Genomic DNA, 25,961 nt, shown 5'->3' on the forward strand with positions numbered 1-25,961 from the left:
GGGGGTTCTTGGTGGTGACGATGACGTGGATGAGGCTCTCGCACAGGGTTAGATGAGGCAGGCACACTTAGGAGACCCTCAAAGCTGCCAGATTTGTGGAAGATGACGATGACATGCAGTGAGGTGACCCCATAGATCCTCACATCGCAGTTGTGAAAGTTTGACTCCAGTCTGGCTTATGGCAGCGTCAATACCCTCTGTGAGAATGCTCCTGTCATGGAGATGCAGTAGAGGCCCTCACAGGAGGATGATGACAACATGCAGTGAGGACACTCCATAGATCTTCACATAGTCTCTGAGAATGTTTGACTCCTGTCTGGCCGGGGGCAGCTCACTTGCACTCCATGAGGCCATCTCAGAGATACGGTCATGAAACTTTAGATGCATCTGATGCTGTGTCCACCTTCAGCACCTCAGCCCTTCAGGAGCTGGTGCACAGCACCACTGGTCGCAGATGCTAATGTGATGTGGACCAGCCCCACAGCTGAGAGCACACAGAGAGAATGAGAGAACTCTGTGGTACCTGCCCACTATAATCTGGCAGTAATGACCAGCACCGCTGGGGTGCAGGCATCAGTAATGTTTCCAGGGAGTGTGAGGCTGGACTATCACTGTGGTCTGAAGGCTGCACAGAGCACAGGGAAGAGGCCCTGGACTGAAGCACCTGCCTTTTATCTTGTGCAGAAAGGTTTCACATCTGAGTGACAAGAACACTGCTCATCAGAAAAAGGAGCCACAGGCAGGGAGACATTCTTAGAAGTTGACAATAGTGAACAGTATGTACAAGTGATCAACACCCGTGCCCAGGCTGTGCAACTACGTTTATCTAACTTTCCTAATCTTGCCGCTACATTTAGGTGCTCCCCTCCACAGCAGAGATGGAAGCAGCCTGCTGACTGTGACGCCCTGTCCGAGATGGCTTTGGTGGACGTCCTCTGGAGGGCTGAGACTTGGTGGGCCCCGGCCTGCTTTCAGGGACCTGCTGTGTGGCAGTGGCACCCTCCTCGGCCTGTGAAGCTGGAGCTGCGGTGGTCACAGGAAGAGGGGATTCGGATGGGCCGGTCACTCCCAGAGTCACCTAGGTGGATGGCCCTGAAGTGTGCTGATTCTCCTCAGGCGCCCGGGGGCCCCTGGCTGACTCAGTGAGCAGTAGGGGCAGCTGGAGTGAGATCGAGCTGCCCAGCACCCCTCTCGCGTACACACTGTTGGAGGCCAACTTTGGCTTCTGCAATGGAGTTAAGCCCGCACAGCAGTGCAGGAGTGACATCCTGGACCAAGGTCTCCATGGCGGCTACCAACCTGCCAGTGTTGACCTTGGTGCATTGGCATGCCGGTGCTATCACCTCGGCCTGAAGACGGACGGACTCCTCCATCGTGCCTTGCAATCTGAGGAGTGCAGCGGACATCCCTTCCTGATGTTCCCGAGTTTGTCTTTGCAGCTCCAGTAACTGTGACATGACCGAGTCCAGAGGCTCATCATCTGACTCAGACTCAGCAATGTTCTGGCCTCCAGCAGTCCTCCAAGTCCAGACACCTGGGAAGTCCCAGCTGCCACCTGCTGTGGATCAAAAAGTGCGATGTGCTCACCAGATTGTGATTCCGAGGCTGCTCTAAAGCTAAGTCCCACCGAGGTGTGTGTCCCTGCGCTAGGGGAGGGTGTGGGTGAGCGCTGTGACAGGACTTCAGGGAGGGTGCCTCCGGCTTCCTCTTCAGAAGTTTCTTCGGAGCTTGATTGGAGGCCCTGGGTCATGGATTTTGTCAGCTGTTTGGCAGACGTGCTTGCAAAAGCAAACAAAGATAATTAGTGCATGGCAGTGGCCTGTGAAAGAGGACACATTACTCACGGCATGGTTGTCTGATGGATGTTGCACTGCTGGATCCTCACTTGGTAGAGCAGCGCTGACCTCACCGTCAGCACAGGACTGGTCCCAGTCATTGCCGTCCAGCTGGATGGTTCTGTTTTCAAATTCTGTCAGAACTTTGGCATCCCTCCACCTGTCTGCGACCTTTCCCTCCTGTTGTGAGACAGTTTGTCCTGCATGGATAGAGATGGGAAGAGTGTTTCAGGATGCCTGCCGGGCCAGATGATAACCTGTCCCACCCCCTCTATCAGCTTATATTTCACCTCATTTCTCTATTTAGTTCTGATGAAGAGTCACACGGACTCGAAACGTCAACTGCGTTCCTCTCCGCAGATGCTGTCAGACCTGCTGAATTTTTCCAGGTATTTTTGTTTTTGTTTCAGATTTCCAGCATCCGCAGTGTTTTGCTTTTATCTTAGATGATAAATATGCCTGGCCTGTGTGGGTGGTGAGTGGTCCCATGGACGGATGAGAACAATGACTGTGGGCAGAATTTTGCCGTTGGCGAGCAGAGGGCGGGGCCCACTCGCCGATGCGTAAAATGACGCGGGATGATGTCAGGTGGAACCCCCGACGTCACCGCGCCCCATTTAAATTTTCAGGTAGGCGGGGGCGCAGCAAAATCAGCTGCGGGCCCACCGACCTGTCAATGGCCAATTGAGGCCATTGACAGGATCATTTAAACAATTAAAGGACCTGCCCATCCAACCTTAAGGTTGCCGGGCAGGCCAGGAGCCCCGGCGGCAAATAGAAAAAACATGAAACCTCATCCACAGGGGGGATGAGGTTTCATGCAGGGTTTTAAAACTTTTAATAAAGTTATGATGTTAATTATGAACATGTCCCATCTCATGTTACATTGTCATGAGGGGGACATGTTAGGGAATTTTTTTTTTCTATTTTTAATATATTTAAAAGCGTAAGCGATCTCCCTGAGGAAGCACTTAGCCTCAGGAAGATGTGCGCTCTTTTGTGTGCATGCGTGAAAGAGCGCACTCTTGCTTTTGGGGAATCCCCCCCCACCCCCTCCACACAAGAAGTGCATAGCCCTTTCCGCTGGACGTCACATTGGGCAGGCCTTAATTGGCCTGCCCACGTAAAATGGTGGCAGGGCCCACTTCTCCGGCGGGGATTGGCTCCCCGCCCGCCGGAGATTGGGTCAGGCCCACCCGCCCAACAGGCAGAAAATTCTGCCCTTGTGTGTGAAAGAGTGAATGTCCTTTGCACTGGCAGAGTGAGGGTCCTATGGATGTATGATGGGTTTGTGAGTGAGAAAGTTGGGAGTGATGAAAAGAGCGACTTACCCTGGCGGACCGGAGGAGATCATTCATCCTTTTGTGGCACTGGGTGGCTGTCCTCCTCTGCAGGGCGTTTGTGCTGACCACCGCTGCCACTGCCTCCCAAGCCAGGTTAGTGACATCGCTGCCCATCCTGCGGCCAGAGCGGGGGTAGAGCACACCCCGGTGGGCCTCCACAGTATCCAGCAGTCGCTCGAGGGACCTGTCGTTGAAGCAGGGGTCTGCAGTCTTTTTTCCTTTGCTGGCCACGTCTCCCAGGCAGCGGTGGTGAGCTGGTGGCGATGAGCGCTTTGCTGGCGGCTGCCTTTTAAAAGGTGGCAGCCGAGGTGCTGCAGCAGCAGGTTGATGGCTGGCGGGCGAATGAGAGCCCGCTCGTCATGGAAACAGCGCGTTTGAGGGAGTGAATAAATAATGAGGCGGGCTTGGGACGATACAGCATGAAAATTCTCAGGGAAAATTTGGCCTTTTGTATGTGTATTTTGTATTTGTTTTGAGTAAATGATGGCAGCCTCAATATTCTACTTAACTTACTTTTTATCTTATTTAAAGAGTGCTTAAAGAGGCTATACTGTTTAACATTTAACTCCATTTTAGCTTTTTGAAGAGGCAATCACATTTGAAAGAAGTATTGATAAACCCATTACGCATTTTGCATCACAAAAGCATGTTTATGAGCAATGATGCAATACTACAGTATTGTTTACTCTCTTCCAAACCATAATTCTGTTTGATTTCCTAGGTGGGAAGATATTGTTTCATCTCGATTGATGTAAATGAAGGCAATTAGCAAGATGCAAGAATGCTGCTTTGTACGAAATTGAATTATAGAGTTTACAATCTAATTCATGATTTAATGTAGCGAGATTACAAAATCTAGATCTGCTAGATAAAAGGATATATTCATCAACGTGGTTTAGCAGAACAGTCTCGTAGTCAGAGCTCATGGTTCAAGTTCCATTCTGACTGGAGCACAAATTCTGGGTAGGCATGCTGGAGGTTTTCACAGGTGAAAACAGAGGCCATGCCTGTCCATTCAGGTTGGGTATTAGTTTCTATTGCATTATTCAACGTTTATTTAAATCAACATCACACAAAGATTAACTGGTCATTTAATCCCATTGGTGCATTGTGAAACCTTGCTATGTGTAACTGGTTGCCATGTTTAGCTACAAAACCATTACACTTTCATTGGTTATTTGGCACATCCTGAGGATCATGAAAACTGTTATATAAATCCAAGTTCTCTCTCTGATCAGGGATCATGCCTCATATATCCCTAGAAATCTGAAATTAACTATTAGTTATTTTGCTCTGCTGGTCATGTTCCTTGCTTCATAGTAAGCTAAAAATAAAAGCAACACAGTTCTTGATTTCAATTTAAGACATGAAAAGTATTATTTTCCCACCGACTTTCTCTACTCCTCCAAAAAGGCACCGACTCCTAGTGTACAGGTGTTACTTTTTGCAGCATTTTGCGAATTTTCTGTTAATGCCTTAATCTAAACTGCAATGTTCAGCAGACTGTTTAATTACGGTTACATTATAGACACGTTCTTACCGATTGTCAAAATGTGCACAATTTCAGGCAGATTTCTCCTATAGATAGGACCCAACAAAATCTGGAATATAAAATTATTGACCACATCTAATACGCTTCAGGTTAAAAATGTAGCTATAATTAGTATGTTATACAATTCTTCAATCTGTTTTTTCAAAGATTCTAAAACATACCTCTTAAACTGGAAGGCTGACATGACCAATGGCTATGATGAATGGTGCAGAAGCAGATGAAAAAATGCCAGTTCACTTTAAGAAGTCAATTTATTAAAACGGATTACACATTAAATTAAATATTCAATTTTTCATCTGACATCAATACAATTGAGAAATGCACTTTATAGTAAACAATGGTATCAATTTTACTGTGTATAGAAACCATCAGTTGTTTCTACACAAAATACCATAAGCCAGGCGTAACTTTGAGTGACCTAACTGAGCCAGACAAATGACAAACCACATCAGTAAAGGTAGTTTCTAGCAGTCATCTGAACCCAAAATTAGATTATAACATTGTAATCACTTAATTAGAATATATATTTAGTTTCAATTTCACACCGGCCTTTTATTCTGGAGTTTCCATAATGCCAGTGGCTATTAATCTGGACACAGTTCATGTGCATCATATTCTTGATGCACAATATTCACACAAAACATTCAACCATGATGATATTTCTGCAGATTTATCACAGAACAGTCTGCAGCTGATTGCTGGAATCTTCTGCACACTGTGTTTATAATGTGCTATTGATGTACATACATATTATTGCCAAGTGCCATTATATGAAAGTATCACTGACAATTCAAGCAGAATTCAAATTTTATAAAATCTTAATACTTTCCAAGAAATATAAAGGGCAATTCAATCCAAAGACATTAAACAAAATATTCACCACTCTTTATTTGCAAACAAAAAGCAGAATAAGTTGGGTAACCTTCCACATCAGCTTTACTTATAGAAGGGAGCAAAGTCACAGCTATTATAGAATTTATAATAAAAATAACATTATCAAAGTCCCAAGTCCAAGTTAAAGTTGTATCTGTTCCATACCCGTTTTCAGTTTGTAAAATCAGTTGTACGTTTTCCCACTGATGTTCTTGGACAAACACGAAACAAGTCATAAAGTTCTTTGCACTGTGCTTTTTTAAATTCATTACAACTAAATCTGATTCTTTAAAGAAGAGACCTTTCTTTGCATTGAAATATGCGATTGCCCCCAAAACGGTGATTCAGTTCGGATGAATGTCAACTGAAGTTTGAGAAAAATATGTATGGTATATGCTTTGCAAGTTTCCATAATCAGCTACAACTCTACTGCCACAACCTACAAAGTTTCAGCATAAACAAATGTGCTCTACTCTCTTCCCTTATCACAACTGTTTTCAAAACAAAGAACTGTAATAAGCTCTGTATGATCCCAATTATTTCCAAATATGTTTTTCACTACCTCACTACATTTCATTATTTTAGCCATAATAGCACTGTTCAATTTATGATCCTGACAAGATTTGGAATAAGTCTGAATGGTACATAGGACACTTAAGTAAAAACATATTGTACACATCAAATAAAAGGAAGCAATTCATGTGCGTTTGGTATTGGCTAGAAGTGCATGTCTGTCAACTCCAAGTTATAAAAACTAAAAGGAGTACAAATAGCGTTTGTATCTTTTAAATGTGTTACATCATATAAAAATTACCTCATGAGCTGTATCTAAATTAGTCATCAGATTACCATCAAGGCAGAGAGAGCATTGACACATATGTAAATATCAGAACAGCAAAAAAAAACTACATTGCTAATTCAATGTAATGGCTCAGAAAACATGCAACACATCTTCTGAAATTTACTGTGCCACAGAACAGCACATTCAGTATAAACATGCTGCATTAAAGGCAGTTATTAAGCCATAGTGCATTAACTAACTGATGCTCAATATATACAGACCTAAAGTATTTTATCTTACATGTGGGATGTTCAAGCAACATGAATCATTGTACATGCTGCCTACCGATTTAAAATGTATTTGTCATGCAAAATTTCTGATATGTGCATCTGTCTAAAAATAAAATCCTATTTGATGAAAATGGATTGTCACTCAAATAATAGACTGGCTATGCACTTCAGCATTTTCTGTTTATTTCACTGCATTTAATTGCTTAACTATGTTTTTTCAATGTGTTATTTAAGCTAAGATTTCAAATGCAGATCAAAATTACCTCAATGGCTTTGCTGAAATGAACATTCTTCCACGGAGATTGTTTGAGACATTAATACATCAGCATTTTAACAAATGGAACAGCCCTGACTAATATATTGAGATGTTGGCATCATCATAGTTTTAATCACCTAGTTTAAAACACAACTTGGTGTTTTGTAAACTCATAGGGCACCTTGAAACCACAGATTGGAATAGGTTGAGAAAATATATATCACCTTATGGTATTTATATTTTTACTTCCATGTTTTGATGGGAAGGAGCATATTCATGTACATTTTAATGTTTCCTATGTCACCTGGTTCAAACTGATCAATAATAAGACCATAAATGTCTTCCGCTTTAACATGATAATTCTTGAGTGCAAGATAATTTATTTAGGGAGTATTCTTTTCAACCCTACATTTTACTTATTTCAATTATAGCAGACAACTTCAATAGCTCAATGACACTGAACTTATTATATTTGAGACACTCTGTTGTCATCCTTTATTCTACAAATGGTACCATTAAGACCAAATAACTAAAGTGCATATTACAAGCAGCCACAGGGTCATCTGTGCTACTCCTACTCACTTAATTAGAAGGTTACATTGCAAGACAAATATATAAACTTAGTGCTCGTTTGATTGATCAGCAAAACCATTGTATTATTTAATGCTTTAAGGACCAGATTAGAAGAGGTACTTTGATTGTTCGGTGACATGTGAAATTCCACTGTTCTAAATCGTATAGATTGTAACACTCCACTTCACTTTCCACACGTGGGAGGCATTTTTGTTCTTTTCTCTTGCTTGCTCATTTGACATTAGGCAGTTCATTCACACAAACAGAAATAATCTTACTAGATACACCATAATGCCACATGTACTAGATTTTATAATACAATTGCTACCAAACATATATATATCACTCTGCACAAATTTTGATTGTAAACCAATTTACAAGGTCAATGTGAAGAAAAGGAGTCAAAGATCCTTGAACTTACAGTGCATTTTTCCGCAACAGAAAAAAACATGGTTCAACCATAGTCTGTGGAATTCACTTACGAATGTTAGTTTTTTTTTTAAAGTTGCCCTTCCACCTTGCTTTCTTTTTCACCAGCAACTAAACTCCATCACTATACGGATTGTGATTACCTTTCTATTTCAGCTGCCAGTACCATACCTTTAACTTGTTCACTATTAAGGCAGTTGTGCGAAGCCGGAACGTACTGATGCCCAATTAGTCATTAGCCTTTAGTGACCTAAAATTAGCACTGGCTGATGGGTTTACAGTTCCCTGAATCTATATAATCATTTTGATTCACACAATATTAATTCCACCACTTGTCATTGCTGAAGTCCTCTTATTGCAGAATGTCAAGCTGGGTCCATTTGGGTGACCATCTTTAATAAGGGAAGTCTTCAGCTCCATCTGGCAAGCCAAAATGGCAGCATCCAATTCAGTATGAGCCCTATGCACAACATAAAACATCAATCCAACGCTGATACAGATCTGTAACCAGAGGAAAGCAAACCATATAATCACAGCATAATGACATGGATAATTTAGAGAATATACAAATTGAATGTACAAATTGAGATTTTAATTCTCCATAAAATCAGATTGTAATAAGCACTTTCAAACAATATACAATCAAACTATTTAGGAGTCCTGCAAATTTGCAATCACAATCACAACAACCAACAACTTGCATTTACACAGAGCCTTCAATGTAGAAAAACACCTTTGGGGAATATTGTGTTTTTCTGTGGAAAAGGCTGCGTGTGTGTGTGCATGATTTAATTAAGCTGGGCAGAGATTAATAGGGGGCAGGTTGTCTGGGGGAGATTAAAACATGAAAAGGATAGAGGTGTTAGGTCGATGTACAAGTAAATGGGTTATATATAACATTTGTATTTTTTAGATAAGTTGAGAGTTTATTTGAATGTCAAAGGGGAGTCAGAGGTACAAAGAAACATGTTTGCATCTTGCAGGAGTTCCATAGGTAGATAGAAGGGGGTATTATATTTTATTGATTCAAAAGGAAAGACAAGATGGAGACATGAAAAATTTTATATTTGGAAGGGTTTGAGCTTCAAAGAGGTGTCAAAACAATGGAACCTGAGATGAAAGGCAGGGGGAAGGTATTTTAGAGTTATTGTGGGCAGCTTAGGGCTATAGCTGTTTGAGCTGGAGCAGAGTTGGAAGCTGTTTGAGCAGTTGAGTTGGGGGTTAGCTCTGGGCTGAGAGGAGATGCCGTTTGAATCAGCCATCCAGCCAAGTCAGAAAAGTCTTGGGCTACAAAAAGCAGTTTTATTCTGAAGTTTGGTTTTTCACAGCAGAGTGGAAGCGAGCTACAGGTCATGTGGTATGCCTTTATTGAAACTACAGCAGTTTCCCTTAAGTAATATTAATGGAATTTGTATAGTTAAATATCTATAAGGGAGTGTTGCCTGAAAGGTGTTTACTTGTGGGTCTGACCAAATGGAGAGTCTTATTAGGGGGAATGTTTGTAAGACTAACCTTAATTATGCAACTGTAATCTTGTGTGCTTAAATGTTCTTTTATTCTTGTTAATAAAACTTTTACTTTTAATTTTTAAAATCCCAAAAGTGTTACTGGACCTCTTACGGCTGAGAGCGGTACGTCGTCTTCTCGTTTTCAGAATGCAAAGAAAAAGGGTATGGCCTGTAAGCCAAGTTTCCCACTGGGATGTGGTTTGTGCAGTAATTAACACCGGCTGTGGTCATAACAACCTCTAGTTATGTCACAAAGAATGGAGAAGGAGCCAAAGATATATTAAAAAGTGATCAAAAACGTGGTTAAAGAGGGGTTTTAAAGAGAGTCTTGAAAGAAGTGAAGGAGACGATTGCTGGCGGGGTTTAAAGGAGGCAATTCCAGAATACCCAGCCTTAATGACTTTAGGCACAGCCACCAATGGTGAGTCAAAGAGGGAAGGGGCAAATGCACAAGAGGCTAGAATTATTGGAAGGTTTTGGCCTGGAGAAGTGAGATCAAAAGAAGATGAGGATTCAATAGTATAATGAAAATGGAATTAACAAATTAGGAGGTGGGCCTCATGGATGAGGTGAGCTCAAGAGGTCGCCTGGGAGGAGAAAGGAGAGAAACACGGACTAAAAAGGGAAATGAATTCAAAGATTGGTACACACCAAAAAGCATCTTTTATAAGCATATACGAGTGGTAGTACTAGAGAGAGAATAACTAATCAGTCATAAAATAAATCTAATTGTGCAGAAGGTATGTTGGAGCTTTTAAGTAGTTTGCACCAGTTTTTAACAAATGATTGTGGAGTGAGCTGTAACTGTGATGGATATGAAATAGTTGTTAGAGATAACTGGAATTAGTTCCTTAAAAACGTGCAGGACTCCAGGTGACCACACTCTGGGCTGCATGCATACTAGAAGTTAATGGAACTCTGGAGTTTGCAGAAGCACTACCTACAACTTTCCAATCCATTTTAAATATGGAAATTACGCCAGGGGACTAGAGCAGTGCTAAAGTAAAATCGTTATCCTTTCTCCCTTCTTGAACAAAGTAGGGAACCACAGACCAGTCAGTCTAATAAGTGTTAAAGGTAAACTCTTAAAATTCACAACCAAAGATACATTTCATGAGTCAGAACCAAAAAAAGATACAAATTAAAAACACAGAATGTCAAAGGCAATATTCTCTAGATTGTTATCTGAGCCAAGACCAAGGGCATGGGGTAAAGCAGATTGAAGAATTAAATGCGTAGTTCAAAGCGTGTTGTAGGAAGAGGAGGTTTCAATTCTGCGTCAGCATTCAGGAAAGAGGGAGCTATTCCGTTGGGATGGGCTTCACTTAAATCAGGCTGGGATCAGTCTCCTATCAAATCATATAACTAGGGCTGTGGACAGGGATTTAAACTAAAAGCGGCTGGGAAGGTCAGGTGAAGGGAAATTCAGAAGTCTAAAGAAAAAAGTTGAGATAACAGAGCAGTGTAGCGATTTGGGTAAAGACAACCTGAATGGGACAGGAGGGAGGGAAGACAGTAATAGTGGTATGGTAATTAATGGTAATAGTGCATCAGCAAATGGGGTCCATGCAAATAGTTATTAGTTAAAAAAAATAAAGGCTCTTTATCTGAATGTGTGAAGCATTCACAATAGGATAGATGAGCTACTGGCACAAACAGAGATTGATGGCCTAGATCTAACCACCATTACCAAGGTTGAGATATAAATATTCCAGGATACATCACATTTCGAAAAGGCAGAGAGGGTGGAAAAAAACAGTCGCCTTGATAGTAAAGGAGAAGGTCAATAATAAGAAAGGATCTTGGCTCTGACGATCAAGAAGTAGGTGGGTAGAGATTAGGAATAACAAGGGTCAGAAAACACTGATGGGAGTAGTTCATGGACCACCCCTAACAGTATTTATGCCATTGGGCAGAGCATTAAGCAGGTAGGATGTGCTTGCAATGAAAGCCATGTCCAGCACTGACTGCTAGGCTGAACACCATCTTATCATTTCAAAATTAAACATCAAGATCTATCCCCCTAGATGCTCCTGGACATGAAGGTTCAGAAGCATCTCAATGCCCCAAGGCTCAAACAGGCAGATAGAGAGGAATCTCTCTGAGAAAATCAGGAGTCGCCTGTGTACAGCGAAAATGGTCACTCACTGTGTTAAGGGTGACTGGGCAATCTTCAGGTATAGAGTGTACTCCACTGCTCTAGAGGACCTTGGTCCTATCTCTCGTAAACATCAAGATTAGCACAATGAAAACAATGACATAATCGAAAAACTAATGGAGGAGAAACATCGCCTCTACAGGGTTTACCTCAGTGGCAAGTCATGACTATTCAAGCACAATGCCTATCAAAACATCTCAGGGCTGTCCCAAACAAGCTCAGAGACATGCAAGACACTTGGCTGAATCAGAAAGCAGACGAACTTCAGTCATAAGGAGACTCAAGATGAAGAGATTCTACGATGCTCTGAAATCTGTTGACGGTCCCAGTCTACTGGTTCGTCACCAATTCTCGGTGCCAAAAGGTCAACACTGCTCACAGAAAAAGCCCAAATTCGAGAAAGACACTCAGAGCACTTTAACCATATCCTCAATCGCCTTCATTTATCAATAAAGAAGCAATCAACAGGCTGCCATCAACTGCTCTTTTGATAACTGTCCCCATGCTGTTAGAAACAACAAATGCAATCAAACTCCTGTCTAGTGGCAAAGCTCCAGGTGCTGATGCTATCTCAGCTGAGGTCTACAAGGCTGGAGGTCAATGCCTGGTCAAGAAGTTCACTGAATGCTTTCAGTCTACGTGGGAGCAAGAAAACATCCCACAAGAATACAGGGATGCCTCAATTGTCCACCTGTACAAGCAGAAAGGAACTTGCCAATCTTGCCACAACCATAGGGGAATATCACTCCCCACCATCGTCAGCAAAAATTTGGCCAGAATCCTTTTGAACCACTCAGTGCAACATCTTGATGAGGATCTGCTGCCAGAGACTCAGTGCGGTTTCAGAAAAGGTCAAGGAACCACAAATCGAATTTTCAGTTAGACAGCTCCAGGAGAAATGCTAAAAACAGAACATGGACCGCTAACACCATGATTGTTCAACTGACCAAGGCCTTTGACACAGTCAGCTGTGAGGACCTTTAGAAGGTATTGGAGAAATTCAGTTACCCTAAGAAATTCATCACAGTGGGTCAATAGTTTCATGAAGGCATGCTTACATGTGTCCTGGATAATAGTGGGTCTTCTGATCCATTCCCAGCCACTAAAGGTATTAAACAGGGCTGCATGCTCACGCCAACCTTCATCAGCATGTTTTTCTCCAACACATTCTTCAATTCCTTCCATGATGGTGATCCCGGCATCAAAATCAGATATTGCATGGACAGGAACCTGCTCAATTTGAGACCACTCCAGGCAAAGACCAAGGCCTCCAAGGGCATGCTTCACGATTTCCTGTTTTCTGATGATTGTACACTAGCTGCCAGTTCAGAGCTGGAGATGCAATGTAGCATGGACTTGTTCTCCAATGATTGTGACAACTCCTGCTTTATGATCAGCACAAAAATACCTGAAGTAATGGACCAGCCTGCTCCAGGAAAACCCTATCTTCAGCCCAAGGTTTCAGTCCATGACCAGAGCCTGTCAGCAGTGGATAAGTTTACCTATCGCGGCAGCACACTCTCTCGAGCTATCTATACTGACAACGTGATACAGGCAAGAATTGTCAAGTGTGGCCTTCAGCAGGCATCGAACATCAGTCTGGGAATGAAGAGGAGTAAGTCTGCCTACTAAACAAAGTCTATAAAGCAATCGCCCTGCCCCCTCTGCTTTATGCACCAGAGACTTGGGGCAGAATTCTCCGGTCAGCAGGGCCAACTCGGCGACACATAAAATGACGTGCGGTGATGTCAGGCGCGCGTCCTGACGTCACCATGTGTCATTTAGATTTTCAGCTCGGTTGGCACACAGCTGAGTCGGCTGCGTGCCTGCCGAACTGTCAAAGGCCTACTAAGGCCATTTAAGTAGTAATTAATTCAATTAGCTGAGCTGCCCATCCAATCTTAATGTTGGCAGGCAGGTGAAGAGCCCACGGGGCCTTCGCATTTTTCATGAAACCTCATCCGTGGGTGGGGTGAGGTTTCATGAAGTGTTTTAAGAGTCAATAAAAATTTTAAAAATAATTCTTTCACATGAGGGGACATGTCTTAAAAGTTTTTATTTCCCTTTATTTAAATTTACACATGTCAAACCGATCTCTGTGCTCTTTCGCGCGCATGCAAAATTGGCCCGCCCACTTAAAATGGCGGACCGTCCCTGATCGGAGGGGCCGATCGGGTTTGCACCCGCCCCTGCACAACCCTCCCCCCCGACAGGGGGAAATGTCAGCCCTTGGACTATGTACCTGCACCATGCCAAGTAGCTCAACCACCTTCACTTGAGCTGCCTTCGGAAGCTTCTGACGATCAGAGGGCAGGTCAAAATATCAGACACTGAGGTGCTCACCTGAGCAGGCATCCACACCATACTGAGACAGTCACAACTGAATTGGGCTGGTCATGTGGCCAAAATGTCTGACAGTCAATTACCAAAGCAAATCATCTGTGCAGAGCTCGGTGTGGGGTGCACTCTCATGATAGTCAAAGAAAGTGCCACAAGGACACTCTGAAGGCTTCACTTAGGAGTTTTGATGTCATCTTCAAGTCCTGGAAAATCTCACCCAGGATTGCTCCATCTGGTGCAACAAAATAAACATGGTGCGGACTCCTTCGAAAGCAAGCAAATATCAGAGGCAGAGAGAAAACACTGAACTAGCAACTCGTCCAAAACTCAATCATCCATAGTATCCTGTTCTATTTGAAGCAGAACCTTCTGGGCGCAGATCGGCCTTAACTATCACCTATGTGCCGCTGGAACACTTCCAAACACCCCAGATGGTGAACATAGTCACCTTCACCTCAAAGGACGAAACAGCAGCAAGAAATAATTGGGGATTGTAACAAAGGCAGTGTAATAATTGTGAGGGACTTTAAACTTCATGTAATAAGCAAGCACGAATGCAGGCAGACATAGAGGGAGCGCTTGGAAATTTGGTGACTAAGGGAATTCAGTGCAGTAAGGGACGAGCAGCTATTCTGATCTTATACATAAAAGGCTGAATGAAAGATGAGCAGAAGGATGAGTGTGCTGAAGCATGGAAACATTGATTAGGGCAAGAATTTTGAGGTCGGCGTGCGGGGGGGGCTCTCGACACGTAAAATGATGCGCGGTGTCGTCGGGCGTGCGTCCCGACATCATCACGTGTCATTTAGATATTACGTTCGGCGGGCGCACGCCGAACTGTCAATGGCCTATTAAGGCCATTAAAAAACCAATTAAAGTAGTTACCGATGCTGCCTGTCCAATCTTAAGGTTGGTGAGCAAGTGGCCTTCGCGTTTTTCTGGAAACTTCATCCACGGGCGGGATGAGGTTTTTCTGAATATTTTATTAAATAAATAAATAATTTTTGCACAATTCATAAACATATCCCAGCTCATGTGGCACTGTTACATGAGGGGGCATATCTAAGTAATTTTTAGCTTTATTTTTTAACTTTTATTTTGTACTTAATCTGCCTGGGGCAGCTCCATGCCTCAGAGATTTCTGCGCTCTTTCGTACGCATGCCCAGACTCTCCCTCCTCTCCCCGCCCACACAGGTAGTGCTGAGTGCTATCAACTATGCGTCACGCTGGGTGGGCCTTAATTGGCCCGCCCCGTAAAATGGCAGCGCGCAGCCAGTCGCGGCGGCGATCGGCTCCATGCTGCCTGCGCCCGCTCCCGACCAGCCCACCCAACATGCAGAAAATTGTCCCCTAGATGAGCAGGTAAGTGAGTAGTTGGTGAGTTTTAAGTTTCTTTTTCTCTCTAAACAGTGGGCAGTAGTTTAAACTGTTATTGGGGAAATGTAAATATTACATTAAATTTACAGCTCAACTAGTTGAACCACTTGATATAACTAGAGATAATCAGTGGGTGATATTTCTCAACTTAATTGGTTAAATTAAACAAAATAAAGATGGCATGCCCGATGATGTGTTGCAGCAGTAGAATGTGGGCACTGGCTGACACCTACGTGATCGACAGAAACCACATTTGCAGCAAGCGTCTGCAGCTCGAGGAGCTTCAGCTCAGAACTGATCAGTTGGAATCCAAGCTTCAGACACTGTGATGCATCAGGGAGGGGCAAAGTTACCTGGGCACTTTGTTCCAGAAGGCAGTCACACCTCTTGGGCTAGGGTCTTCACAGATTTGGTCCATGGCCAGGGATAGGAGGGTGTGGCTGCAAGTGAGGCAGGTATGGGGACACAGAAGGTATAAGTGGAGGAGTCTCAGCCCCTGCAATTATCCAACAGGTTTGAGATTCTTGCAGCTTGCATGGAAGGGAAAGAGTGCTATAGGATGGATTAGCAAACTGACCATGGCACCGTGGTGCAGGCAGCCATTCAAGTGGGGGAAGCTAATACGAATGTAGTGGTAGTCAGGGATAATATGGTCAGGAGGACAGACATAGTTCTCTGCAGTTGAGAGTGAGTCCAGAAGGCTGCGTTGCCTGCCCGGTTTGAATTGGTTTAGGATTAATAAGATTAGATAGTTGAATGCATGGCTCAAGGATTGGTGTGAGAGAGATGGGTTTTGATTCAAATGGCATTGGCTCCAGCACTGGGGAAAATGGGAGCTGTATTGTTGGGACGGTCTTCACCTGAATTATGCTAGAACCAGTTTTCTGGCGAGTCGTATAACTAGGGCTTTAGAGAGGGCTTTAAATTAAATAGAGGAGGGAAGGGATCATGTGATGGGAGATGTGATAAATTAGAGAGAATGGGCAAGGCAACAGGAGCAGGGTAACAAAGGGGCAATGATAACGAGAGTGCAGCAGGAAGGACTACATACAAACTTAAGATTGCACTTGCAGATAAGGCCAGAGTTTGCAATAGTAAAACACAGAATGAAAGGCCCTATATCTGAATGCGCACAGCATTTGTAACAAAATGGATAGGATAAACAGAAAGAAGTGAGTATGATCTGATAGCCATTTCAAAAATGTGGTTGTAAGGTGACCAAGGCTAAATACTCAAGGGTATTTGGCATTTTGGATGGGCATGAAGCTGGGTGTAGCTCTGCTAATTATTTAAAACATTAGTACAGTGGTGAGAGATGACCTTAGTTCAGAAGATCAAGATGTAAAATCAATTTGGATAGAGATAAGAAATCACAGTAGTTTATAGGCCCCCTAACAGTAACTACACTGTGGGGCAAGATACACATGAAAAAATTATGGGGGCTTAAAAGAAAGGTACTGCAATAATTGTGGGAGATTTCAATCTTCATATAGATTGGACGAATCTGATTGGCAAAGGTAGCCTGAAAGCGGAGTGCATATAGTGTATCTGGGATAATTTCTTAGAGCAATATGTTCTAGTGCCAACGAGGGAGCAGGCTATTTTAGACCTGGTAGTATGCAATACAATAGGATAAGTTAACAACCTCACACTAAAGGAGCCTCTAGGCAACAGTGATCATATCATGATAGAACTTCAAATTCAGTTTCAGGGTGAGAAGTGTAGGTTAAGATTTAGTGTCTTAAGCAAAAATAAAGACAATTACAAAGGTATGAAGAAAGAGTTACTAAAGTGAACTGAGAAAATAGGTTAAAAAGTAGGACAGTAGAGGAGCAGTGATAGGCATTTAAGCAGATATTTCATAACTCCCAAAGATATATTCCACTAAGAAAGAAAGACTATAAGAAGCATGCACCATCTGTGGCTAGCTAAGGAAGTTAAGGATAGTATTAAATTGAAAAGAAAAAAAAGAGTAGAATAGGTCAGAAGGTTGGGCAGATTTTAGAAACCAGCAAAGAATGAGAAAAAAATGAGGGAGAAATTAATGTATGAGAAAACTAGCTAGAAATATAAAAACAAAGTTTCTACAAATATTTAAGGAGGAAAAAAAATAACTGAAGTGAGTGTTGGTCTCTTAGCGGTTAAGACTAGGGAATTAGTAATGAGATACAAGGAGATGATGAAAGCATTAAACAGATATTTTGTGCCTGTCTTCACTGTAGAAGACACAAAAAACATCACAAGAATAGTTGAAAATCAAGCAGTAAAAGGGAGGGAGGTAATTAAAACAATCACAATCACTAGGGGAAAGGTACTATGAAAACTATTAGAATAAAGGCTGACAAGTCCTTTGGGCCTGATGGCTTTCATCCTAGAGTGTGGCTGCAGAGATAGTAGATGCATTGGTTGTGATCTTCCAAAATTCACTTGATTCTGGAAAGGTATCAGCAAATTGGAAAATCACAAATATGACACCTCTATTCAAGAAAGGAGGGAGACAGAAAGCAGGAAAATATACAAGAAAGTTTATCTATTATGAAGCATGGTCAGACTTTGATAAACTTCAAAAGACATTCCATAGAGGACTATATCATGGGCTTTAACAGATTATATAAAGATTGCAGAAATTCGATTGGCAATGCTTTATTCAGTGCTTGCATTTAAATTGCTGAATTGTGCTAAGGTGTTGCATGTGGATAGGTTCCTCGTATTAACTGGAGTTTGGTTCTCAGAAAAAAAAACACCCTTTTGGATCAAATGTCTTCTACTTTAAAAAAAAATCCTGGGGGAGCAACAATTTCCAGCAGCCTTGAAGGTGCAAATGGGACATTCTGTGGTGTCACAAAGGATGGAGGAGGGCTCAATGGCCTTTTGAATTTGTTCAGATACGGGCTGCAGCCGTTAGTACAACAGAAGAGTTACAGGCAAAAGGAATGAGGACAAAGGCATTTTTAGCAGATCTGGCAGACATCCAGATTGGAGTAGCAATAATAGCTGAATGAACTCCAGGAATGCCCAGGGAACAATTAACAGGTGCTTCAGATGTGACTCAAAATATTATGTACTGAACTGCCTGGAACAGCAGGGTTTTCATAGCGAAGCATGACACAGAAAATTTAGAGGTTGAAGATGATGTTCAATCGGAGGGAATTGTACTTGTTACAAGAAACTTTTGTCTAGTAATGAGTGTATTAGTTGCAAATTAATTTAATTTTGCTGGGTTAGGTAGTAGTTGCACCTCAACAGTGCGTGGAACAGATTGGTTAAAATGTTATTTAGTATCACTCAGTAGTAAGGATCAAAGTAAGGTCAGGGAGTACAGAAGTTCTACTTGTCTCAGGTTCGGGTATGACCACACACTGAGGTCACTGGGTAGAGTGGTGATTCCATGCAAAATAGCTGAATAAGCCACTTAATTAGTACTGATGTAGTCTCTGGTAAGATACCCTGGCTGCTGAGAAAAGCTTTCCATGAAAAAGGCTCAAATGAAACTGAACATGGAATATGATAGAGCAATTGTTTTGGAAAGTCAGTGGACCTATTGTTTACTCAATCAGTGCATTATTGCATCCTCTTAACAAAACCTGACATTTCTAATCAGTGTTCAAGAAGTGGTAATGGCATCAGGTAATAAGAATGAGAGAAAAAAAATGTCTTAAAGTTACACAGAATTTTTTCACTTACCTTGTCACAGATTAAAAATCCTACTAAAGGATAAAGGTGTGGTTGATGAGGAGTATACAAGGCTCACCGAAGAGTTTGGTGCAAAATATGACATATGTAAAAAGCATCAGAGGATGCTGCCACATCCCACTTTAAGTCTTCCATTGGCGCAAGACTTTAATGAAGGAATAGCCATGGATTTAAAGGTGTGGGACAAAGGCAGAAACATTTTCATTTTATATTTTATAGGCATGGCAACTAGCTACAGTAATACATGGTAAGGCCAAAATGGTGATTGCAGATAAAGTCATGGAAAACTAGATTGGGAAAAGATTTGCAACACCAGCTAAATTTCTGACTGACAATGGGAAAGAATTTGCTAATGACATGTTTAGAGACATATGCGAAAACATGAACATTGTGATTATGAACACCGCAGCTGAAAGTTCTTTTAGTAATGAACTCTCTAAGAAATCACGCTGCAATTGATGAGATGTTCAATCAGATCTTAGCCAATCAACCAAACTGCAAGTTAACAACTGCCCTGGCATCAGCATGCAAAGAATTTACTTCAGATAGTTGGGGAGCTATAGCCCTCATCAGTTGGACTATGGAAGAAATCCAAAGTACCTTCTGCGCTGCATGATAAGTCTCCCTGCCCTAGGAATGACTACAATTAGTTCCACTTTTTCCGCATACTTGAACGCTTTACTTGCAGGGAGAAGCAGATTCATCAAGACCAAGGACTCAGAGAAAGCTCTGAGAGCTCCAAGGCATCGCCTAAGACCATACAAGGGAAACTTTAATCCAGTTATGAGGAACGGTACACAGTAGATAAAGGGCTAGATGGTGATAGGTAGAATGATACTGATGCACAGAACAGGGCTATCGTATTCAAATGGCAACTGCCTAGAGTGGGTACTCAGGTGTCATACATACCAGAAGGGTCCAGTGAATGAAGGGAAGCTATTATCGGGAGAGGATGGAAAGGAACCAATATTTTGAAATATTGATTAAATGCCCAAGGTGATGGACAAGAGGCAAGATCTATGGGCTGGCAAAATGGAGTGAAATTGAGTAAAGAAAGAAAACACATTGCGAGTTCTCATAGTGGATCTGGAAGTGACTCTTATATTAGGAAACAATCACATACAGCGATAGAACCTCTTGATTGTGGGGAGGGAGGGATCCTGTAGTAGTCCAGAAAGACATTGAAATGCAAGTAAAGGTCTTAGCTTGACTAGATTATGCAACAGAACAAGCACAACCAGAAGTAGAAGACCTTATGACCAGCAAGTTTTGGTGGCTGTCAAAGAATCAGAAGATAAATTAACGGGAAAGACAAAACAAAAAGAATCAGATAGCTGGAAGGAATTTGGTGTCTACTCTGAAACACTAGATAGGAGACAGCAAGCCTCATCACATAGATGGGTATTTATGGAAAATGTCCACCCAGATGGGACTTTTAAGGCTAAAGCCAGACCAGCAGCTTGGGTTTAAAAGAAAGACTTGGAGGTCAAGATGTTAGAGTGGAATTCACCCTGGCAGGAAAAGTAATCCCTGAAAGTTTTCTTAGCTTTGTTGGCTGCATATTTTTGGGAATCTAGGTCGATCAATATAAAGCCAGCATTTTTGCAGGGTGAAAAATTTCAGACAGATATATTTTTCAAAACAGCCAAAGAGGCAAGCAATGTAGAAGGGAAACAGTAGAAATTAAACAAATGCATTTGTTGATGCATCAAGCATATGATATTTTTAGGTTGAAGATGTCTTGCTGAAACTAGGTTGTACTCAACTGAAAACAAATCCAGCAATGTTATACTGGTACCACACAAAGGGAAACTCTCAGGCATATTTATGATGCATGTCAATGGTTTTCTAAGGGGAGGTTCTATAGAATTTGAGCAATTTATTAGATATGATTAAAGGGGAATTTAAGAATGGAAGTCAGGCTTTGGGAGCCTTTAAATATATAGGCTGAGACATTAAGCAGAATAGATCAGCAGTAATCTTGAATCGACAATCTAACCTAGAAAGTGTTACTTGCATATTGATAAATTGTGCTAGGTCGTCACAGAAAAATAGTCTTCCCCTCTTTTGGGGGGAACTAGAACTAGGGGACACAGTTTAAGGATAAGAGTTCTCCCTTTTAAGGAGATGAGGAAATATTTTTCTCTTGGAGGGTCACTAATCTGTGAAATTCTCTTCCACAGAAAGCAGTAGAGGCTGGGTCATTGAATATATGCAAGGCTGCGTTAGATAGATTTTTGATAGACAAGGGGGTCAAGGAATATGGGATGTAGGCAGCAAAGTGGAGTTAAGAACACAAGCCATGAACTTATCGAATGGCAAGGAAAGCTTGAAAGGCCAAATGGCCTACTCCTGCTCCTAAGTCCTATGTTACTATGCTCTTAAACAGAGCATTGAAGAGCTTGGATCAGACAGCTGTATTGGCCATGCACTCAGACAGGACCAGATACCAGTTTTCATGTATTGGAACTAAGTACCAAGATGAAACATGCTACAATTGAGGATGAAAAATTGCTGGAAACGGGAATGGGGAGGGACTACCGGAATCAGATCCTGACTACCATTTTCAAAAGGCCCCAGAGTCGGCCTGACTCGGTGAAAATCCAAGCCCCAAGAGGTTGCTTTACCTGATTGGGGAATCTGGAACACAGGTACAGTTATCAGGATAAGGGGACAATCATTTACAACTGATAAATATCAAAATAAAACTGAGATAGACATCGTTTTGATTTGTCAGGGAATTGAGGGATATGGAGAGCGTGCGCGAAAGTGCAATCAAAGCCGATAATCAGTTGTTTTGAATGGCGGGGCATTCAAGTATGATCTACTCCTGTTCTTATTTCTTATGTTCTTAATTTAGTGAATATCTAGAATACAGACGATTGATCAAGAGCAGCCAAACTGAATGATAAAAACAAGTCCTGGACTTGATAAATTTAAGGCAATTTTTCTTACAGAAGTAACTAATTTAGTAAATACAGGATTTAAGTAGATGTAGTGGATTGGGATTTTCAAAAGACATTTGATTAACAAGTCTCTTAGGAGACACTTGAAGAGGAAAAAAACATCAGACCTAAGGTAGAAGAGGAAATGTAGCATTTTGGATAGAAGGTTGGTTGATAGGCATGAAACATAAAAAAAGTGTTATTAGGTGCTCCTTAGATTACAAGGTTTTCAGTGGTATATCGATTTTTGTTCTCAGTAGAAATAGTTCAATACACTGTAACCTCTCTAGCCCAGAATGCTTGGGACCAAAGCATTTCTGGATTTCAGAGTATTTTAGATTTCAGAATAATGTTAGAATGCCTAACCATAAGTGCATGAATGGATACAAATATGTATATACTGAGCTTGTTAACATTAGAACACACAGTTATCAGCAAGTGCTGATTTGTGCATGTGTGCATGATAAGAAGGGACGGGGTTGATTACTGTATATGAAATATATCTCTGTCCATCCTTAAAAACCTCCTTGAAACTTGCCTTTTTGACTGCATCCTCTCCTCACTCCATTCCTCCTCCTTGGATGCTTTAGAGGCACTTGTCCTTGACAAAGGCCATTAAAGTAGTGTTTGGCAAAGCTCTGGGGATTTACCAATACAACCACTCTGGCCAAAACATCAACTCTGTTACAGCACCACAGGTTGCCAGTTCTAGACTTGCATGTGCATTCAAAAAATATTCCGGACAACTGGGATTTCTAGATTTGAGAAGTTACAATGTATTTCAATTTGCAGGCAATATCAAATAGAAAGTCTGGCAAAAAGCAAGTCGGACATCACCTTTCAAAGAACATGCATATTTAGCAGAAAGAATAGGCAGGAGGCAGATGCAACTTAATGTGCATAATTGGGGCAAAACATTCAATAGTTAATGTATTCAGTAGAAAGATACTGAAGGTGACTGTGCCTTTAGCTATCTAAGCCTTAAGCTTTGGAATTCCTTTGCTAAACCTCATTGACTCTCAATTTCACTCCTCCTTCAAGATGTTCCTTAAAATCTAACTTTGTGATGAAGATTTGGTCCATGTGTCCTAGTATCTCCTTACATGGCTCAGTGTTAAATTTTGTCCAATATCGCTTCTCTGAAGTACCCCAAAGCACTTCAGTTATGATAAAGGAATTACATAAATGCAAGTTGTTAAATGAGATGAACAGAAAAAATTAGGATTTACATTAATTTCCTGAAAATGAAAGTACAAGCCACTAACATTTGCATTTTATAAATAGGTACATAGATTAAAAGGCCAAAAAGCTCAATGATAAATTTACATCAATAAATGTTTATGGCAATACTGGGTACTGTGTTACATGTCCCATGTTAAACAAATCATTAAAGCACATAGAGCGAACAGCATAGTACATCAAAATCATACCACAAATGGGAAAGTAAGGTTATAAGAAAGGTTGGACACAGAGACTCGAGCAGAGAAAAAAGATTTAATACCCAATTCAAAAAATATAAATAAGTTTTGATAGGGAAGGTTTGGTAGGGAGTCAGTGACAGAATCATCAAATTAAAATGATCAATAACAAGAGCTTCTGAGAGGTTTCTTCAACTAGATGGGTTTTGGACCAAAGGATGCTTTGTCACCAGGAGCAAGGCAGAGACCATGATATCATTTAAAGGATATCATTTAAATGATATCATGAAAATAATTTGAAGCAGAGGAAGATGGAAAAACAAAAAGATAGTGATAGGTTTTTAGAAAAACTAGCAGAGAGAATGGACCAAATAGACTTGTTCTATGCTCGCCTTCTATGGTTCGATGCAAAATTATTTACTGCTGGATACATTTATAGGCTAAAATACCACGAGTGTTTGTGAAAATCAGTTTCCTTTCACAGGCAGAAGACCCACAAAATGATGGACAGAACCCATAGCTGGGGTAACTGCTTTCACTTATATAATACTTCTAATGTAGAAAAAGCAACATTAACTTTTTCTTTTTAAGGTGCTATCATTATCCTGGGTGTGCTATAATATTCTGCAAAAATATGGAGGAGGGGGAAGCGAAAATGATCTTGAGGGCAAGAAAAGCCAGGATGCTCCTATAATCTAAAAGGCAGGAGACAAAGAATATCTAAAAATTGAAAAGGCTAGGATAGAAAAACAAAAGATTGAAATCTGGTCAACAGTGTGGGATTCAGATCAGTGATTACACTCCCTACTTAGGCAGGAGTTCTTACATTAGTGTGCCACAATAATGTTCCATACCAGCTTGTATATGTAGCATTATGTACTTTATGACATTTATGACAAGGCACCAATTATTTTTCACTCATCTCCTGTTACCATACTACACTATATCAAATGAATTTTCACTGGTCATGAAGACAAAATTTAATACAAGCAATACACCTTACCTGCAGACTGAATATTAAATATCCACTAACACTCTGTTCAGCAATAACATCTTCCATTGTGCGCAGTGTTGTTCCCAGGTAAGAATTCAAAAGCTGAGTGGGAAGCAGTCCAACTGAAGATGCGACAAGATAGTTTGGAAGAGCTAAATCTGTAATCTGCAGGATCATAAAACTAAATATTAGTTCAGGAAGTGAGCAAGTGTTGTATCAAATTAAGGATCAATTTGTCAGTTATGTGGATAGATTAGAGAAGCTGGGGTTGTTTTCTTTAGAGAAAAGCATGAGATGAGATTTGATAGAAGTGTTCCAAATCATAAGGGTTGATAGAGAGAAACTGTTCCCATCCATGGAAGGGCTGAGAACCAGAGGACAGAGACTTAAGGAGATTGGCAAAAGAGCCAATGGTGACATGAAGGAAAATCTTTTTTATTCAGCAAGTGGTTAAAATTTGGAATGCACTGAGTATACGCAATGGAGGTAGATTCAACCATGGCTTTCAAAAGGGGACTGGATAAGCACCTGAAGAGAAAACATTTGCAGGGCTATGGAGAAGAATGCAGGGAGTTGTTCTGGATGAGTTACTTTGGCAGAGAGTCGGCATGGATTGAATATCTTCCTTCTGTTCTGTTACTGGTTCAAGTATCTAAATGACTACAGAATGGGGGGAAAAGGTGGGACTGCAGTGCATACTTTCCACAAGATGCACTGCATCAATTCTCTAAAGCTTCTTTAACAGCACTTTTCAAACCCACAATCTCTACCACCTAGAAGAACAAGGGCAGCAGGCACATGGGAATACCTCCACCTGTGGTTTCCCTCCAAGTCACACATCATTCCAACTTGGTTCTTTTAATGTCACTGAGCCAAAACCTGGAACTCCCTGCCTGACACCATATGCGCCACAGGGATTCAATGCAGCAGCTTACCATCACTTCCTCAAGAGCAATTAGGGATGGGCAATAAATGCTGGTCTTGGCAGCGACGCTCACATCCCACAAACCAATTAAAACAAACCAAACCAGGTGTTTGTGTTGCTGCCGCTATACCCAATCATACGATCTGCGGATATCCGCTGCCTAAGTTGCCATTGGCTGGTAGTTTAGTTTAAGGAGTTCTACAAACAAGTGCTTGTAACTTATGTCGATATAACCATGAATCTAAATTCTGAAACATTCCATTGTTGCAGCTGGGTCTGATCAGAGCAACTCTAATTTTAGCTTCAATTTCATCCAATCTTGGGTTCACTGAATATTAAACAACTGCAAGAACTAAGAACTTGTTGATTGTTTGTGACTATGGATTTGGATTATAGAATATTCCATTACCACAGCTGGTTTGAATCAGAACAGCTGTTATCTCTTTTCCACTCAGCTTCAATGATACTCTCTGTATATTACTTGGTGCATCTCCATCATACACTCAAATTAGGCAGCTGTTACATTCTTTCCATGACAAACCTCAATTAAGCAGTCACTTTGGTTATAATTTGCACCTATGTTTAGTGAAGTACACTGGAAACTAACTCATAGAAGGGAACAGTGATCCGAAGGTTAATGTATGAATGTCTAGGGACATGATTAGAGTTG

At 41.4% G+C, this 25,961-nt stretch overlaps 1 protein-coding gene across 1 annotated transcript in view; it reads right to left on the reverse strand.

Moving 5' to 3' along the window:
• Positions 1 to 7,723: 7,723 nt before the first annotated feature.
• tmem64 (transmembrane protein 64) overlaps positions 7,724 to 25,961 on the reverse strand; it is a 62,786-nt gene continuing 44,548 nt past the window's right edge. The window contains exons 2-3 of the mRNA XM_078540721.1: positions 24,376 to 24,531; positions 7,724 to 8,433 (exon numbers count right to left, since the gene is read on the reverse strand). Of these exons, the coding sequence (XP_078396847.1) occupies positions 8,242 to 8,433; positions 24,376 to 24,531 (348 nt within the window). The 3' untranslated portion in view covers positions 7,724 to 8,241. The remainder of the gene's footprint in view (positions 8,434 to 24,375; positions 24,532 to 25,961) is intronic.

This window comes from Cetorhinus maximus, chromosome 4 (assembly GCF_964194155.1).
Source record: "Cetorhinus maximus chromosome 4, sCetMax3.hap1.1, whole genome shotgun sequence".
NCBI lineage: Eukaryota > Metazoa > Chordata > Chondrichthyes > Lamniformes > Cetorhinidae > Cetorhinus > Cetorhinus maximus.